The 12,895-nt window shown below is 53.4% G+C and overlaps 1 protein-coding gene across 1 annotated transcript in view; it reads left to right on the top strand.

Moving 5' to 3' along the window:
• The window catches only part of CA5A (carbonic anhydrase 5A), a 29,688-nt gene that overhangs the window by 4,845 nt on the left and 11,948 nt on the right, over positions 1-12,895 (top strand). The window contains exon 2 of the mRNA XM_012812038.2: positions 1,045-1,239. Coding sequence (XP_012667492.1) covers positions 1,045-1,239 — 195 coding nt within the window. The remainder of the gene's footprint in view (positions 1-1,044; positions 1,240-12,895) is intronic.

Here is a 12,895-nt window from a genome sequence, read left to right as displayed (position 1 = left end):
TGTAGCCGTCATTGTTGTTTGGTGGGCCGGGCTGGATTCGAACCCACCAGCTCAAGTGTATGTGACTGGCGCCTTAGCTGCTTGAGCCACAGGCACCGAGCTGGATATTTGTTCATTTAAGAAAACCCCGGTTCGGCTTGGTGCCCGTAGCACAGTTGTTACGTCACCAGACACATACACTGGGCCTGCCAAACGACAATGACAACTGCAACAAAAAATAGCCAGGTGTTGTGGCAGGCGCCTGTAGTCTCAGCTACTTGGGAGACTAAGGCAAGAGAATCACTTAAGCCCAAGAGTTTGAGGTTGCTATGAGCTGTGACGTCATGGTACTTTACCGAGGGTGACATAGTGAAACTCTGTCTCAAAAAAAAAAAAAAGAAAAAGAAAACCCCAGCTCTCTCCTGTGCGAGGTGTTCGCACACAGCTGCCTGAGCAGACACCCCGGTGCAGGCTGCTGCTGCTTCCCCTGTAAACCTCTCTGCATTTTCTGAAAGGTTTTTCTTAGTATACCTTACTTTAAAAACTACACTCCAAACATTTTGAAATGACCCTCAGGAGGGGGCAGAGGCCTGCTTGGTTGCGCTCTCTCCGTGTTGGAGTTTTACTTCCTCCATGTGGGTAGAGAAGACAGGAGTGTCTCCCATATCACTGGGGCAGGATTGCTGCCACTGGGAAGGGAGCTGACAAGCCTTCCTGAGGACAGTAGTCCCTCTATTCTGCCCACCTTCCCACCAGCCAACGTCCTGCCCTCTCTGGGGCCACCTTGTGTGACAATGACCACACAGATGTCAAAAGGCCACCAGCAGGTGGTGGCAGGTTGAGGGGGGTATGTGCTGCTCTGGATGAGAAGGGAAATCCAGGTCTTGGAGAGCTCCAGAGAGGGTGGAGCAGCACATATCAGGATGCGGGGTTCAGCTGCTGAGAGGCCGGTGGCCCGGGCTCCACGCTGACCCTGTTTCCCTGACCTGGTTCCTGAGGGGTCTCATGTGGTGGTGTCTCTTCCGTGACCGTCTGTGTGACAGACCTTCCTCTCTCTGCCTGCAGTGCACCCCCTCTGGACAGGCCTGGTCCCTATGTCTGGAGGCTCCCAGCAATCTCCTATCAACATCCAGGGGAAGGACAGTGTCTATGACCCTCGGTTGAGGCCTCTCCAGGTGTCCTACACCCCAACATCCTGCCTGCACATCTGGAACACGGGCTACTTCTTCCAGGTGGAGTTTGACAGCACCGAGGGGTCAGGTGAGCCGGGGTGGTTTGAGGCCTTTCTGTTCTCCTGTCGAACCCAGGAGTGGGGCTATGGACTTAGTGGAGAGGTGGGCAGAGATGCTATCTGGGTACAGAGGACAGAGACCCGCTCACTGGGGGCCAGAAGGACGGAGCAAAGGTTCACAGGAGACAGGAGCATGGCACTCACTTTAAAGGTGACAGTGCCCTCACCTGCCACCTGTGTCACACAGACTTACAGAGCAAAAGTAGGCCCCTTCCCTCAAAGGTCTGTGCTCCAGGCCGGGGAACATGAAGCAGATGGGGCAGGAGCTGGGCAGGGGTGGCAGCTGTAACCCCCACGCTGGGCTGGAAGGAGGCCAGGGCCATGGCAGGGCGTCGGGAGCCTAGATCTTACTCACGGTTAGGCGACCACGGCAGGTGTGAGAAGTGACCTGGGCATGAGCACCGACTGTGGAGGGGTGGGCAGCAGGGACCGGAGAGGGGGCCGGCTTGGGGTGTAAGGCAGTGGTGGTGCTGGGAGGACAGTGGCACGGGAGGTGCCGAGAGAGGTCCCAAGAGCCTCGACACCTTTTCAAACCCTCAGCAGTGATCCTCTGGGTGTCAGGTGGCAGCTCCATCGGGACTGGGAAGCTCCTTTCTTCCCTATGTCACTCACAGTTGTCACAGAGGCGGCACCAACAGGTGCCATTGTGGCCTTGCTTGTGCTGACACCGACACGTACCAGGCATAAGGTTCCTCCATGAAGCGCCCCATTAGAACCCTGGGCACTGAGTCAGATGTGTGGCCCTGGCAGACAACATGTCACAGGTACCATCACACCTGCTGTGGGGCGATTAAGGCGTGTCCTGTGTGACCGCACTGGGGACCTGGAGTCTGGCCTGGTTGCCTCTAGGCTCTGCCCTGAGCCTTTCCCATTGCTGATGCTGCTTTGGGTCCTTTTGCTATAACAAAGCTTATCAGTGAGGGAGATGATGTGCCAGCCCTGCCAGGCCTCCCAGTGAGTCACCAGGCCCCAGGGGCCCCAGCGCAGCCCCAGCCCCTCTCTGGCCGGCCTCCACCCCAGCCCTCCACGTGCTCAGTGACCTCCCACGAAGACGTAAACTCCACCTGGCAGGTCTTTGTCTTTCTGGCTGTTTTACAGCAGGCATCACAGGCGCTCAGTAAATTGATGGAAAAATAAAAAGTTGAAGGATCAAATGAGCCTCCATTTCTTCCTGGGACTGAGTAGAGAAGGGGTGGCCTCTTCCAAGGCTGTGGGGGAAGAAGGGAGGCCACCCCAGGCCAGCACCCAGCACCATGTCTGCCAGATAAGCACCCAGTGTGGCTGCCAGTGCCTGCTTGGGCCGCTGACCCTGGGTCCACACCACCTCCCTATCACTGCAGGACGGCCAGGCGAGAACTTGCTGCCACACCTGCCTTTGCATCTGCCCCACAAGCAAGTGCCCTAAACGCACACTTGGGGCTTTCCAGGGAAGGTCTGCCCAGCGTGTCCAGCCACCAAACTCACATCTGGGGCTTTCCAGTGCTCCCAGCATTGCAGGAAGTTCTGCCCAGCATGTCCAGGCTTTCTCAGGATATCTGTGCTTTCTTTTTTACCACAAAAGACTGCACACTCCTAGAAATTCTCCAGCACCCGCACAGGGCCCTCCACCGCAGGCACTGTGAGCCCTGACCACACGTGCCCACCTTCCTGGGGCCCAGGGGGACCCGACAGCATATGGAGGCCCAGCTGGAACCTGCTCTCACCCTCAATGGATGAGTGTCAGGGCAGAGCACAGAGGGTCCTCTCCCTGTGACAGGGCCCTCACCTAGCCTGTGGCTCAGCCCTTCCAGGCGTCTCCTTCCTCATCTCAAGAGTGAAAAGCAGCCACATTTCCTGAGCAGAGGTCTGTACCCAGTCCTCCTCATGGCTGATTGTGGTCAGGCTTCACGGTAACCTTGAGAGACACATCTCACATAGGGTTTGCTGAATGCCAATGACAGAAACCCCCGGTCTGGCCAACATAAGCAAAATGGAACTTCATGGACGGAGAGAACCAGCTCAGAGAAGGGGAAGGTGGGCAAACCAGACCTTGGGCCCCAGGGGGACAAGGCCAGCCTCAGGGGTCTGGGGAGCAGCGAGTTGTTTATTTATTTATTTGTCAACCTCTTTCCTGCCCTTGTTGATCCGTTTCAAGTACAAATTCCCAAGGAACAACTGAAATTGGCTTTTCCATTTTCACGTGGTTAAATTATTTTAAAAACTCTTAGCTCGGTGCCTGTGGCTCAAGTGGCTAAGGCACCAGCCACATACACCTAAGGTGGCAGGTTCAAATCCAGCTCGGGCCTGCCAAACAACAATGATGGCTGCAACCAAAAAATGGCCGGGCATTGTGGCGGGTGCCTGTGGTCCCAGCTACTTGGGAGGCAGAGGCAGGAGACTCGCTTGAGCCCAGGAGTTGGAGGTTGCTGTGAGCTGTAATGCCACGGCACTCTACCCAGGGGGACAGCTTGAGGCTGTCTCAAAAAAAAAAACAAACTCTTAGGCAGCAATTTAAAAAATGAATAAGAAATAATAATTCCAGCAGGTTTAACTGTGTGGGCTGATAGTTGTGTGAATATGTTAATAATTTGAGAAAAATACGTATCGCACACATAGGTGAGTTACTAGAGAATTCACACTCCTGTATAATTTTTTTTTTTTGCACTTTTTGGCTGGGGCCGGGTTTAAACCCACCACCTCCAGTATATGGAGCTGGCGCCCTACTCCTTTGAGCCACAGCTACCGCCCCTCCTGTATAATCTTCATGTGTGGTTTTGGGTCTTATTGATGTCTCTATAACAAATTTGTTCTCCTTTAAGTCATAGAGTATGAAAATTTTGAAGGTTCTTTTGGACTTTTGTATGTTTATGGTTAAGACACATTTTACAAAATAATTCAAATTCCCAAGGCAAAGGGGCTAGTGGACACTGGGCACCTTAGCCTAATATTCCCACCAGGACCGCAGCCGTGAGTGAAGAAGGGGTAGGACTAAGGGAAATCCTATTCCATTCGTAGAAGGAGGACGCTGGACCTGACAGACCCGTTGAAGCACCATTAAGCAATGACAGGGGCCAGCACGGCACAGAACCTCATTTGAGGGAAGAAGAATCAGAGGCTCAAGGTTGTGTGAACACAAGTGGAGGCGTCGGCTTCTGCCCCAGCTCCTGGAGGTTGTAATGCCCACTTACTGGCCTCCTGTCCTCACCAAGGGCTACATTGTGCACACTTGGGTACTCCCGTAATGGTCATACAGGACACAAACCATTCCCCATCTCACAGATGAGAAATTGGCCTCAGAGAGCATATTGGCCTTAGATCTAACACCGAGCCCGCAGTACTGGGTCCTCAGCTCTTCCAGAAAGGGATTTTGGGGAGCGTGTGCACCCCAACATCCATAGGCTACGCTCATGGTGGACCCCAGGAGAGTCTGCAGCCAGCTCAGGGCCCAGCCAGCTTGCACTTCCTGATGGGGGCATGCAAGCTGGGGGCAGTGAGACCTGCATAGGGTTCCCCAGCCTCACCTACACAGCAAGAAGCAGCCCACTCCCCATCCCTCTAGGCCTGGGGCAGTGACAGGTCTGCCACGCTTTCAGGGCACCCTTGCTGTGTTTTTTGTTTCACTGGTTTATAGCATGTGTGCCTTGGAATCTAGAAGTTTCTGTGTCCCATGGCCTTTGGAGCTCAGATTTTAGGCTGGAAAACAAGACCGCAAGTTGAAGCCTCCTTTCTGTCAAGACTGTCAGCTTGCTTATCTGTCTTTCCAGCACACCGTCCTCCTTCTGGGGACACCACCCCCATTTCACTGAGGACCTGCCCCTTCCCACGCACAGCACTTAATACACTAACCCCCACGAGAGGCAGGCCCAGGCAGGCCCCCAGGGGTCGTGGGACACACACCCCGCATTCCCCGGGAAGATCTGACTCCTCAGATGCCAGATGCAGGGCTCCTGTCCCTCAGAGGGCACCTGCCGGATCACTCAGCACAGTTCTCATCATCGCGATCCCGCACCTGGGCTTCCCTACGCCCCGCCTGGGTGGTGCTGAGAACGCCACGCAGGAAAGTGGGCGTTGCCTCTCGGGACCGTCCCCTCCCCTGGCAGCAGTGATTGGCCCAGGGATGAGCCCCTTGAGTCAAGCTTGACCAAAGAAAGCCGAAGTGTTATTTCTGGGCGCTATATTAAGATCATCTTTTTCTCCATCGGGTCTCCTCTGAGCCTGCCTGAGAAGAGTACCAATAGGGAAGTAAAGCCAGGGCGGCGAGAACGCGGGGCCTCCGCCAATGCTGCAGCTCCTGCGTGCTGCCCTGCCTGAGGCAGATCAACCCCTGGACTAACAAACCTTTTCTGTTGTTGTTAAATTAACTGGATTTAAATTTCTGTCACTTGGTTCCAAGATTCCTGAGTACTAACAGACAAGTAAAAAGTGACTTGGTTGAGCGAGAATAAACAGAAGGGGAGGAGCTGGAGGGTCCCCAGGATTGCGTGTTATGACTCAGACTTGTCCTCAGAGAAGTTCTGCCCAGTTGAACTTTCAAAGGGGTCTCCTGGAGGAATGGCCCTCCCTAGACTGTGCCCAGTGGAGTGCTGGCCGGCGGGCAGCAGTGGGCTTTCTGGGCCTGGGTGCTGGGTCAAGAGCGTGATCTGTGGTGTTTGCCACTTTCCATGGTGTAAATACTCCCAAAGGCCAAGTTTAAGCTTCCAAGGTGAAGTCAGCAATGGGGGAGCTGGAAAGAGATTTGCATAGAGGCTCCGCAGAGTGGGTACGAGCCAGCTCCCAGCCCTGTGTCCCTGCCCTCCTCCCTCTCATCTCTGCAACCTCTGATCTCACTTCTGCTCAAAGTGGGGAACTCACTGCATGCCTCAAGCCTTCTTTTGGGGTGGACGTGGCAGAATCCCAACCCAAAGCAGCTCAAAGAGGAGGGAGGTTTCTTGGCTCAGATCCTAACACATCCAGGGTATGGCTGGGTCCTGGGGTACACCCCTGAGCAAGGTGCAGAGTGGAGGAAAGTGACTTCCCAAGGGACATGGTGGGTGTACTACTCCTAGCAGTGAGAACAGGGGAGTGGAGGGAAGAGCAGGACCCAGACCTCTGGACACTCAGCCTTGCTATTGCCCTGAGCAGACCGTGGCTGTCCCTGACTTGGTTACTTTAATGTCCACGGCTCCTGCCTGCTGTCTGTGGCCAGGCCTTCGGCATCTGACCTGGCCCTGACCCCCTTCTGGCTTCCCCAACTTCCTGTCTGGTTCAAGGGGACTTACCCCACCCAGCCACAGACCGAAAGAATTATCCGGGTGTCTCTCCCTGGCCATACAAATTAGTAGGATAATTCCTCCCGTGGCTCATGTCCACACGGGCCAATCTGGTTTTACTTTATTTATGGTTTTCCCAAAGACCCAGCTTCCTTTCCTTTCTCCCCCACTCAGCTGCACGTGACTCTGCCTCCACACCCCCATCACTACAGCTTGTTGGTCCAGGTTCTTTCCCCCCTTTCAGATTCTCTGTCCCTTTTGTTTCACCTCCGATGGGAATTAGGAGCAAAGGGAACAGAAAACACAGGTGAAGGACCAGCCGGGGAGATTTTCAGGTAGAAAACGGGAATAATGAGACTCTCCCATAAATTTCATACAAATTTTTCTTCCTGGACAGAAGGCAAGGAAATGCCTCATGAGCAAGAAAGGGAGTGAGCAGAGGAGGCACTGGGTGTGCAGAAGTGGTTCTGTGTGACGGCTCCTGTCTGGGCCACACTGACTAGTGAGCACCAAAATCCCAAAGACAGACAAAGCGGGAGGCCCCAGACATCCCCGTCCATGTGAACGCTGCTGGCATTTTTCTGGGAGGTGAAGGATGCCAGCACTTAGAGATGAAGCAGCCAAGGTCATAGGATAGCCGGGGCGGGGCAGGGGCTGGCTCTGTGCACCCAGCATGCACCTCAGCGGTAGGTCCTCTGTGCCCTTAAGGGCAGGTACAGGAGGGTCCAGCATAGGGGTGAGGGCCTGGGCTCTGGGCCCAGAAAGAGCAGGCTGTGAGTCTTCGTTCTTCTGCTCACCAGTGGGATGGCAGGAGCAAGTCAGCTGAGCTCTCTGACCCTCAGTCTCTTCCTCTGAACACTGACTATCTGACACTGGCCCCACCAGGTTGTGGGAGTGCTTGGCCCATGCGAAGTGCTTGGCCCTGTGCTGGGAGTGTTGAGCACAGCATACACAACAGCCTCACCAACTGTGCTTGCTTCAAAATATAATAATCCCAGCAACGCGTCGGTCGTGTGCTCTTGGTAATGTCTCCGCTAGAGGAAGTGTGAGGAAGGCGGAGCGGCAGCTGCTGCTCGATGTGTCAGCCCCACCTCATCAGCCAGCTAAGGAAGGAGAAATGGAGCTCCACACCCACTGACACTATTGTGACTCGTATGCAGACTTCCCACATGGCCACTCATTGGCCCACTCATAGGACAGGCAGCTAGGGTGCCAGACGCCTGCTAACGCCCTTCCAGCACTGAGCTGAACTTTAAGTCGTGTGAATTTGTAAAGTGAATCCTTATGTCCTCTAAGCACCAGGAGACCCTGACGGGCTCGGCTCCTGCTAGCCCAACTCCCAGAGTACCATTCACCACCACAGAATGGGCTGCCGGTGCAGCACCACATACAGCAGAAGCTCAACGAGTGCTTGGTCCTGGAGGGAGTAAACGGCCAGATCAGTGTGGTCTTGTGGTTTCCTGGCTTTGCTTCTGTCTGTTGAGAATCTTCAGCTGCAAGGCAAAGAAACAGACTCTAGCAACGTAAGTCAAAGGGAGGCAGGACCTTCACCTGGACAGGTGGCAGGAGGCACGGCAGGACCACTGCATCAAGGACACCTTCACCATCTCTCTGACCCCTGAACCAGCCCAGGCAAGATCCACGCCCCAGGGGAGACTTCTGCTGACCGGGCAAGGCCAGGTGCTGTCCCCAATTGAGAGGAGACAGCTTGGGACCTCTTAGACTCTCTGGTGGGGCATGAATTGGTATTTCCAAGAAAAACACAATGGAAAAAGGGAATTCCTCGGAAGGAAATTCCAGCACTACCTACAGGGCTGTGCTAGGGAAGCTTGTTGTAAGCATCTCAGTATTTGATCCTTGTCGTGTTCCCAGCAAGCGGGCGTTGTTACCTTTGTACCAACATCTAGTCTGAGCTTCAGAGAGCTAAAGTGACTGTGCAAAGCTGCTCCATGTGAAGCCAGGATGTGGATGCCCAAAATGGAGCCAGTGTGCAGCGAGCTTAGGGTCAACTCCCAGGGAACGACCTGGTTCCCTCATTTCTGAGCCACAGCAGTGGGGCTCGAGGTGGCCTCCAGCAGGGGTACTTGCCAGCCACAAGCTGCAGCTCCTACCTGCCTGGAAAAAGTTACAAAGACTTTCATGGTTGGGGAACACATAGAACCCTTCACCCTGTGCTTTGGAGGAATAATTGTGCTTTGCAATATTAGTTAAATCCCAGAACGGTGCCAAGAACAGGCTGATCCTTTGTGACACCGTGTTATTTGCAGTTTCAACTAATTAAAACATCTCAAACTTCTCCTGTACTAATTTTAAGCCTTAAGACCACTCAAGCCTGCCAAAAGCCTGCTTATCTTGGTAAAAGCTGCAAACTGGAAATAGACGTCTATTCACTGCGTCTGCTATAATCCAAAGACATTCTTAACCGAGCCAACACATTATGTCAGCTGTGAACATCACTGTGGAGTTTGCAGGGTCTGACACTGGCTGATGCAATTGTCCAGTTGTGCCTCAATGAGCCAGTTCAGGTCCACCTGCCAGAAAACACTGGGCTGTGGGTAGCTGCCACCACTTTGTGGACAAACCCTGCCTACAACAGGAGCTAGAGGTCATGAATTGGGTTTGCCTTTGGGTTTTTTTTTTTTGAGTTACTGTGACACTGTATCGTCATTATGAAAAGTCATTTTGAAATGACTGTATCTGGGTCTGCAGCTTTAACCTTCCTGGTAAATAAGTAGCAGAATTTAGCCAGAGCCCAGCTCCGAGGGCTGAGGGCATGACCATTATGCACAGGTTGGGGTCTCCAGGCAACCCACTTCTCTGCGCCTCAGTTTCCTCATCTCAAAGCTGTGCACAGGGTGGCTATGAAGAACTGATCCCACAGGGTCAGTGCAATGCCCAGCAGAGGACAGGTGCCCAGTGAGTGCTGGCCTGCGAGCCTGGTGCCCTCATACCTGGTGTCCCCCACCATGAGCCTCGGAACTCGGCTCAGACTCTGGGCCCAGCCTCTGTCATCCCGCAGTGCTGTCTGCAGAAAGAACACAGGACACAGCCCCCTAGTCTGTGAATGAACGCACTTGGCGTTTTGCTGGCTCTGCCAGTCAGGCCTAATTTTGGAATTTGCAGTTAGATTACAAATTACAATGAGATTTATCTGTTCCAACTTGAAAGGGGCTCGGTATGTGGGGCTCCCACACCTGATTTGATTTGATCCTAAAGAGGCTCCCGCTGGCATTTTTGAATTAAAAGGCTGTGCTTTTTAGCACGTGGGCCTCACAAAGCCTGTTGCATCTCCACAGATTTGCCACCAGGGGCCACTCAAGCCCAGCCCAAGCCAGACTGCAGCCGCTGTGCCCAGAAGCCCAGCTAGACTGGCCTTCCTATCGGCTTGGCCTCCAGGAGAGCCAGGTTTTGGCTCTCCCTTTATTCTTCTCACATATTACAAAGCTAGTAAGACATGCTAGATTTAGGGGGGGTCCATGAGTTTGCTTGGTTCCCAGCCCCAGATAGCTGCTGTTTCAAGCAGGTCCCTCATTCAGATATGAATGATCAGGTGCCTGAATCAGCCTGCAATGGAGCTGTGTGTCCTGAAGGCCCCACTGAAAAGGAAGATTCTCTCCACAGTGGGCAAGCACCCCGACACAAAAGGGCTGCCTACCTCCGAGTCCCTGTGTCTACTGCGGCAGATGAGCAAGGAGCCCAACAGGCCAGCGTCTGCTTCAGGAGAGAATTCTGGGGACAGTTTGGTGTCAAGGAAGAGCCAGGCATCGAGCTCCCTGGGCTCTGGTCCTGCTTGGCGTGGGGCCGTGGGAAAGCTGTGTGGGCTCCAGGCTGGGCTCAGCTCTTCACCTGCCAGAGGAAAGAGTGCTCTGAGGTCTCTGAGATGGGCCGGCTCTCATTCTCGCTGCCTGGTGTTTGGCAACTGTTTTCTGCAACGTTTCCGCTGGCAGAGGTCTGGCCGACACCCAGCCGGTGACAGATTTATGCCTTGTGCAGCTGGCATCACTCTTCCCAGAGACCCTGTCTATAAGCCTGCAGAGACTCACAGGATGCTGAAGCTGAGACCGCAAGAAACAATTAGTTTGTAATTTTTTATATGGAGTTGCTGAATCCCTGAAAGGTTAAGTGATGCATAATTCCTGTTGCCATCATCCGACACCTTACAAAAATGCTTTTCCTGTCCTCATCTAACTTGATGCTGCTACCTCTCCTTACTTTACTGGTGGAGGCTTAGGCTCAGAGAGACTCAGCTACCTGCCCACGATCACACAGCAAATTAGAGGCAGAGCTAAGCTGCCAGTGCAGTCCCTTAAATGTTCTGCAGACTTTCCTAGAAATCCGCAGCCAGCTCCCAAGCTGCGCGGAAAGACGGAATTCCACTGTGCCGCACAGGCCTGCTTACCGATTAAGCGATTAGCTGAACAAATCAATGAACTGACTAATCCCATTTCTTCATTTATTCATTCATCCAGCAAGGACTCCTGGGGCTCCAAGGGCCCGTTTCTGCACCACTAAGTGCTGCAGATACCGTGATAAGCCAGACAGAAATGGTCCCTGCCCTGGGAACTTGACTGGACGGTGCTTAACTCAGAGCCTTTTAAATTGTGTCTGCCAGATCGTGTCCAGTCTGATTAGTCTGTGGCCTGAATGACACATCCATCGTTCCTGCCTCGTAGGCACTTCATTCTAGAAGGGGTGACAGACACACATGGATGAGCATGCTGTGAGTGACACTTCCAGCTCACCCTGGGTCACTGACGGGTCCATTTTGGCACCAGTGGGGCTGGTCAGTGACCCAGCCCCCTTTCCACCTCAGGTATCAGATGCCAGGCAGAAGTGACCACAGAGCCAGCCACACCAGAAATCTGCAGTCCTGTTATTTCCTTAGATCAGTGGTTCTCAATCTGCGGGTCTCGACCCCTTTGGGAGTCGAACGACCCTTTCACAGGGGTCACCTAAGATCATCCTGCACATCAGATATTTACATTACGATCCGTAACAGTAGCAAAATTACAGTTATGAAGTAGCAACAAAAATAATTTTATGGTTGGACTACAAGATGAGGAGCTGTATTAAAGGGCTGTGGCATTAGGAAGGTTGAGAACCACTGTCTTAGATGATCCAGGTTTTGGTGTCAGACCTGGATTCGAATCCTGGTTCCCATGGCTGTGTCTCAGGGATGGCCAGTAACCTACGTATCCTCTCCTAATAAACTAAACACAACACAAAACCACAAAGGCTGATCGGTGTGCATATCCCTCAAAGGAAAGAATCCCCTGTCTCGTATTTTTCCCCCTAGAGAATCGCCACGAAAGTCCTGTGGGCTAGCCCCAGCTGGAAGGCTCCCCACCCTGCCTCAGCTTCCCCACTGTACTTCCTGCTCACAGCCAGTAGAACAAGGCTCTATTGTTTATGATGCTTTTATGTGCTTGGTGAGGGAAGGGATATTTCTGAGTATTATAAAAAGTTGAGATATAATTCATCTGTGTGCATGTCATAAAGTCCTTGAATTTTAAAACCTGGCTAGCCCCCGATGATCTTCCAGACCAACATCCTCATCTTCCAGTGAAGAAAAGTGGTGAGAGGCCTGTGGCTTGATCATGGCCTGTCTGGTCCCCAGACACGCCGGGAGCTGGATCTGTTCTCCACTCTGGAGGTCAGGGCCCCCAGCTGCAAGAGATGTTTGTACAGGAAAAGCCACATCAGGCACAGCATTGGATTCTCTATGGTGTTCATCATGAGGGGCCTCCCCCTGTGTGTGGGGGCGCGTGAGGCCACCCCTCAAATGCCCCGCAGAGGTTGGGGGCCTTCCTGACTGGCTGTAGCCACCCTGGCAGCACCCTGGGCGCAGTTCACTGGGAAGCAGTTACTGCCCACATTCACACAGCAGGAGCCCTAGATGGGTTCTGCCAGACACAGCCAGAGACCTGAGAAGCCACAGGCCAGCAGCAGGCTGTCCCAGGAGTGCCCCGCAGTGCAGGGTCCCTGGTCCTAACTGGGCCTTGTGCCACCAGAGTCTCTGAGAGGTACCTGGTGGCGTGTGGGTAGTCATGGGGCTATTGGGGTCCTGCTTGTGCAGCAGGCCTGGTGCGGGGTGCTTGGTTCCAACGAGAGTGTTCGTGATGACTTAGGAGCACACAGATAAAACCTAGGCTCACAGTGGGTCCAGATAAGAGAGCAGGCCTGGTAGGAAGGGTGGCATGTGCTTGTTCTGTGTCATTCCACAAAGGTGACTGGTGAAAGGATTTAGGCAGCTTGGGTTTTCTTCGATTCAAAATACATTGTTTTTTTAAATCACACCCAACTTCTTTAGCAAGACATCTTATTTTTAAAGAAAAGTCTGGGCTCGGCACCTGTGGTTCACGTGGCTAAGGCGCCAGCCATATACACCTAAGGTGGC

Source organism: Otolemur garnettii, unplaced genomic scaffold (genome assembly GCF_000181295.1).
Source record: "Otolemur garnettii isolate 467f Iridium unplaced genomic scaffold, OtoGar3 scaffold00185, whole genome shotgun sequence".
NCBI lineage: Eukaryota > Metazoa > Chordata > Mammalia > Primates > Galagidae > Otolemur > Otolemur garnettii.
Note: the sequence above shows the minus strand (reverse complement) of the source record. Positions and strands in the feature narration are given on the sequence as shown.